The sequence below is a fragment of the Anopheles bellator genome, chromosome 1 (assembly GCF_943735745.2).
Source record: "Anopheles bellator chromosome 1, idAnoBellAS_SP24_06.2, whole genome shotgun sequence".
NCBI classification, from domain to species: domain Eukaryota; kingdom Metazoa; phylum Arthropoda; class Insecta; order Diptera; family Culicidae; genus Anopheles; species Anopheles bellator.
The window spans coordinates 59,582,994-59,589,281 of NC_071285.1; the positions used below are offsets into that span (position 1 = coordinate 59,582,994).

The 6,288-nt window shown below is 50.0% G+C and overlaps 1 protein-coding gene across 2 annotated transcripts; it reads left to right on the forward strand.

Moving 5' to 3' along the window:
* The first annotated feature begins 1,039 nt into the window (after positions 1 to 1,039).
* Positions 1,040 to 4,596, forward strand: LOC131206364 (TAR DNA-binding protein 43-like). 2 transcript variants are annotated; one of them, XM_058198892.1, is made up of 3 exons: positions 1,040 to 1,469; positions 1,672 to 3,491; positions 3,611 to 4,596. In XM_058198892.1, exon 2 carries the CDS (start codon positions 1,786 to 1,788, stop codon positions 3,373 to 3,375), a length of 1,590 nt encoding a protein of 529 aa, XP_058054875.1. In that variant the 5' UTR covers positions 1,040 to 1,469; positions 1,672 to 1,785; the 3' UTR covers positions 3,376 to 3,491; positions 3,611 to 4,596. The 2 variants fall into 2 exon arrangements, with proteins under 2 accessions (XP_058054875.1, XP_058054874.1); XM_058198891.1 differs by having other exon boundaries at positions 1,300 to 1,375; positions 1,441 to 3,491.
* The last annotated feature ends 1,692 nt before the right edge of the window (positions 4,597 to 6,288 follow it).

Sequence of the window (6,288 nt, forward strand, 5' to 3'; positions counted from 1 at the left end):
GTGGAGTATTGGCATAAGAAAGTGCCATGTGTGGAACTGACGGAAATTTCAATAGCCCCAGATTCGTGACGCTTTTCTGTAACGAACAGTTGCCGCATAACCGATTCAAAAGTCAATTATGTTTTCCCGATCCATCGCATGTGGTGCTCATAAATTGAGTAGAAATGGTACCTCCACTACGGCATTTCGTGGAGGTCACAGATTACCACTAGCATTCTGGTAAATATTGTGCCGCTATCGCATTACTACTAACGCACCCAAGCTTTCTCCATCCTCATCGGGAACGCTTTTCTTCCGCAAACGGACGCTTTCGATTTCTTGCGTGATAGGCGACTACTAATAACGATGAAGTCGATGAAAATGAATGAACGGCCAGCCATCTGGGAACATTCTGCAGAGCGTGACAGGAAAGGAAAATGAGTGATGCGCATTTTTGAAAAGTGTATCAAGGTGTAGTTGGTAAAAAGGTTACTTCTACGGATCGTTGGTCGTAAAAATGTTCGACTCTCTTTTCCGACAGAGAAACTGTACGTACCACGGTTCGTTAAGCCAGGCTATGGACCAGACCGATTTGCAGTGTTGAGTGCAAAAATGATAACGACCTCCGTTTTGGAGGTGAAATTGAACCTGAAATTAAGAGTGAACTTGAACATGAGGTTTCCGCGTGATGAGAGAAAGTGAATTTACAATAAGTGGGAATAACAAATCGGACGAATGCGTTTTTCACACGCGATTGCCTTACAGATTACCATTATTGGGGATTATTTTCCGATTTTTGGACACTGATCCTACCATTCCGGCCTGGAAAAAGAAAAGTTTTCTTCGCGAACGTAGTGTGATTTTGATCGTTTGCCATTTCTACTCAAATTTTAAACTCACCACATTTGACGTTTCGTGTGAAGGTTTAGCGCAGATGGCACATCTAGCTGGCTCGCTCTGCTCCGCGCGTTCTCTTTCCGCCGGTCTCATTCCGATTCGAGTTCGTCGTTCGAGTAGAACAAAGTGAGCCGTGGTTTGTGAGCTCAGTCGCTCTGATAGAACATTTGGCTTTTTATTCGCCTTTAACGAGCAATGGATTATCGATTTGGAATTCCTCGTTCGCGATAAGGCACAAAGTACCGATCGCATCCATTAAACAGTGTGTTCGTTATCCAGCCGGCCCTCGGAAACGTGTTATGTGCTTCCAGTTCTTCCCTTCTGAGTGCGTGAGCGTGTGTGTGCGTGTGTGCGCTGTGCGGTGTGCGAGAAAGAGTTGCTGAGGCAGTGGCTGCTGAGTAGTTCTGTGAAACGGTCTACAACCCTCACACGGCAAGCTGGCTGCTGGGGCTCGGATCAAGGCATTCGCCATCAAATTGTAAAGCTATGCCAAGCGGTGGTACGGGCGGGTTAATCGATCTTGAGTGTGCCGCGAACCAAAGGAGACAATTTCTTTTCTTGCAGAAGCTAAGCCAGCCCCGCTGCATAATCGCGTGAGTACGTGACCGAGAAAAAGTACGGATCCGTGAGCGAGTGAGTGAACGAACGAGCGAGAGAGCACGAAAGCGAGAGCGAGAGCGAAAGAGAGCGGTGAGAGAGCGAGAGAGAGCAAATGCAAAGTTGAGAGTGTGTGTGTCATCTCAATTTTCTCCCACCAAACCATACCAATACATGCACGTTCCAAACGTCATCCAGCCGGGTTTTGCTTAGAAGAAGTTTGGAACGAACGAAAAACTTTGTTTTGCCCAGCCCCGTCGTCCGGCCCGTTCCGCTTCCGCGCGCCATCCGGGAGTTTTCAGGTGACCGTTCATGGACATTAAGATGGAACCGTCAGGCACGGTGCTAGTGTCGGAGGAGGAGGGTGACGAAGCGGTCGAGATTCCGCTCGAGGACGACTCGACGCTGCTGCTGACGACGCTGCAGGCCCAGTTTTTCGGGGCGTGCGGGCTGAAGTACCGCAACCCGGAGAACAAGGTGATCCGCGGGGTGCGTCTGAGCGACGGCAAGCTGCACCCGTTTTCGCCCGAGTCGGGCTGGGGTAACCACGTGTACATTTGTGTGTTCCCGAAGGAGAACAAGCGCAAGTGCGACGACCGGACGGAGAACTCGACGCCCAAAACGAAGCGCATCGAGAGCCGGAACCGAACCACCACCGATCTGATCGTGCTCGGGTTGCCGTGGAAGACGACGGAGGAGCGCCTGCGGGAGTACTTTGAGAGCTTCGGCGAGCTGCTGGTGGTGCAGCTGAAGAAGGACTCAAACACGGGCCAGTCGAAGGGGTACGGGTTTATCCGGTTCGCGCGCTTCGAGTGCCAGATGAAGGTGCTGTCGAAGCGCCATCTGATCGATAGCCGATGGTGCGACGTGAAGGTGCCGAGCAGCAAGGACCAGATGCAGCACCAGATGCCGAGCAAGATCTTCCTCGGTCGCCTCACGGAGGATATTAATGCGGACGACATCCGGACTTATTTCAGCAAGTACGGCGAGGTGGCGGACGTGTTCATCCCGAAGCCCTTTCGAGCGTTTGCGTTCGTCACGTTCATCGATCCGCACGTGGCGCAGAGCCTGTGCGGTGAAGATCATCTGATCAAGAGCACCTCGGTGTACGTGTCGACGGCATCGCCCCGGCCCGAGCACGGGCGACATCGGGGCAAGAGTCAGATGGGTGGCAACCCGTCCTCGAGCTACGGCGGTGGCGGCGGTGAACACGCTGGCCGTGATGGGAACGAGTACGGCGGGGGGCCACACCACGGCGGACATCCGAACAATAACTATCATCATGGTGGCGCGGCCGGTGGACCGGGCGGTTACAACCATCTGCCGCAGGCAGGCGGCGGGAATCAGCGGCCAGTGTGGAACTACAACGAGTACACGACGCAAAACCGGCAGAATAGCGGTAATATTGACTCGATGCCGAATCTGCAGGCACTCGGGCTGAACTCGACTGGTCCGAACGGACAAGGTGGCGGTGGTGGTGGCGGGTCAGCCAGCGGTCACCACGGCGGTGGTAGTATGGGAAACCATCTGAGCGGCAGTGGGGGCGCTGTGACCGCGGCTCCAGGGCCCGGACCGCACGGGGGCCCCGGGGCAGGCAATATGAACATCAACCAGATGCCCATTAATCCGGCCATAATCGCGGCAGCACTCAGCCAGTGGAGCCTGATCGGCAACCAGATGCAGCAAACCACGGCCTCGCATAGTGGAGGCGGCGGCCCCGGAGGACCGGGCCAAGGGCACGCGGGTGGTCCGGGAGGACCTGCTGGCGGTGGACCTCCGGGACCGGGTGGGGCCGGCCCCGGACCTGGTCCGGGCCAGGAGTATCTGGCGTGGAACGGCAACGGCAGCGGTGCGCCGGGTGCCGCTGGTCCTGCTGGCCGTGTTGAGCCGAATCGACCGTAGATCCTTGGCCCCCCTTGGGTACAAGCAAATGAAAGAGACAGATAGAGAGAGAAAGCGAGAGAGAGAGAGTGGGAGCAGAAAGTACAGGTTTTTCGGACGATGTCGGCAGAGAACAGGTAAATTAGTGGCCGCTCGGCGGCCACAACCGTACATTGTTGTAACGCCGAAACCGTGTTGGAACCGCCACTGACACGCATTTCTTCCTCTTTATCTCTCGATTGAACCCTATTTTTAGACCGACGCCCGCTACAGTTACGAGAGTACGAAAGAAACAGACAAACCGACGAACCAATGTGTGGTGCTACCCACGCCCCGTGCTGTGGGAAATCGCGTTCCCACGAAGCGGCCGCGTGTGGCACGGATCCACATTTTGACGATCTCCGCTCTCTCGCAACTCTCGGCGGAAGCGGCGGACCCTTGACTGACTCTTGTTCAGCAAACACGAGAATGACGCGTGAAAGGATGTCTGGATGGATGGATGGATGGATGCTCGGGATGCAATTAGGTGGCGTGTGTTGTGTGTGGAAGACGATTTGATGAAACCCTTTTTAATATTAGATAAATAAATCTTATTATGTTCTTCTTTTTCGTTCGTTCTCCGAGCTTGCCCGAGATATATTGAGTATTTGAAACCGTAACGAAAGCAAACTAAAATACAATCTCATTTGTGTGTTTCCGTGGCGTAAGCAGCAACAACAAACAAATATGTAAACGTGTGTGGTTTGTGTGTGAAGGGGTTAAGCCAAACAGTAGTTTTTCGTTGCTGAAAAATATCCACAAAACGGTGTAGGAGGAAGCACGTGGTAGGAATGGAAGCGAGAACACGAACCGTTGCTCTTAGAGAGGTGGCCCGTCGTTAGAATTACGCTAATTTAAACCACATCAAACCCCAGAACAGCGTTTCGGATGAGCGTGTAGAGTCGAATGAGTTCTTGACCGCCCAAAATACTCCCCAACCAGAATGTAACGAAGCCCCCCTAACTAACAGTACAGTAACAAGCGCAAGCAAGCAAATGATGGATGATTGCAATGGATGGAAACTAGCTTTGAGTGTGAGACCCGTTTGAGTTTGATTGCCGATCTTCGGCAGCGCAAGATCGTTAGCCTCAGATCAATAATTTAATAGTGTGACTGATGTTGTGGGGTTTGACTTTTTTCCACTTTTACGACGTGTAAATACAACACAAGAAACATAGAATAAACGTTTAGCTGTTTACGGAAGATGCGGCCTGTTCCCCCGTGTTTCATTGTACGCAAAGAACGTTCGTGGTGTGGCCGCAGGTAAGCGGTTTTAGCGGGGGTCCACTTCACGGCTTGCGCCAAGGAACAGGGCGATAACGGTGGCGAGAGAAACATTTTCAAAAGAAGTCACTTTACTGTTGAAACTGTAGTTGATCGACGCTTTTCCTATCTCTTTATCAACTTTATCAGTGTACAGTGTTATCGCAGTGAACGTAGATAGCGTAAGTATTCGGAATCGGAGGTTCGAACCGACCACAGAGTCGCTGACGGGGCGAGAGTATGGCGAGAAGAAAAAGGAAAAAAGGTAAGCATTTATTTCATTTCATCAACTTCTACATTTATTGAACAGGATTTAAGCATTCCAGTACCATTGCGGGTGTACATATATCAGCGTTAAAACAGTTGTATAATAGTTCTGCATCGGTTCAATCGTTTGTATGTTTCGCCTCGGGTCAGGTCAGAACGTTCTGCCATCGAGCGTTTTATGCTGAATCGCGATCCGTTTTTTGACACCGCACACCGTTAATGCTTGGCGTGATAAACATACTTGCGCTTGAATGGTGCACTTTCAAATGTACTTTCTTATTGTAAATATGTTGGATGCTCAATACAGATGCATACGATGTATATATATATGATAATTGCGCGTTCTGGTGTATATTATATATAATATATATGCCGCTTGGAGAACTTTGCTACCGCAACAAACACTAACAACAATGTAAACTGTCCGGTGTATAACCGTGCCCGCTTAAGCCTTTCCATTGCTGGCGCATTCCTAACGCACGCACGAAGCAGTGATTTATTATGTTGTACGCCTGTAATAAATATTAAACCTTCGTTTCAGCCGGCGGAAGGACTCGTTTCACAATCCTCAGTTTGTGTTCATGAAGTGGTGAGTAGTACATTTACTTCAAACTGTTACAGGTTTAAATGAACGATGAATTGTCGCTTAGCGTTGATATTGTAGTTTGATGGCCGTTTCATAGTTTCGGTTTGTAAATAGACACATTGGTTACACATCTTCTGAGTGGTGCAATGCCAAGAGAGCGTGCTCGAGGTGTGTTTATGGCTTTTAAGAGTTCACACTCTGAGATATGGGAGATACGTTTCAAACACCGTTGTTAGTTGGTACTGTAAAGTGTGGCTCAGCATTGCGCCCAAGATGTTTGCATGGTTTACGTAGTGATTTAACTTTTATACGCTCAGTCACACCCCAATATAGATCTGCACACTAATTATTGTCATAACACTTTGCCAACCGTATAGTAGAGTTTAGAAGTACTTCTTGCATCCTTTGGACGCTTTATGCTGTGTATGGTTCATCGCCAGGATTTCAGTTATCGCTTATTCAGTAAACATCTGACTTAATGAAACAAGAGTGCAGAACGCAGGATGAAATAATTCTTTCTCGAAGACACCGGGTGCGTCGGGGTTTGATTATCTCTAAAACATCTAATTGACTTTCGGTATCGGAAACTTGTGACAATGCATGAACAGTGCTCAGAGAGATTACATCGAATCCCTTGTTTGTGCTTCTTCGCAATTAAACCCGCTTATGCTCCTAGTAGAGGGTGCTCGAGGTAATGGTGCGCAGTTGTTTTTGGAGGACTTCGAGTGCAGAGACGAGCCATGGCGGATGAAAACCGTGGCCAAAAGAAAACAATAATC

Excerpts from the sequence above, each read along its gene's own strand:
- LOC131206364 (XM_058198892.1), top strand. The coding sequence starts at position 1,786 with ATGGACATTAAGATGGAACCGTCAGGCACGGTGCTAGTGTCGGAGGAG.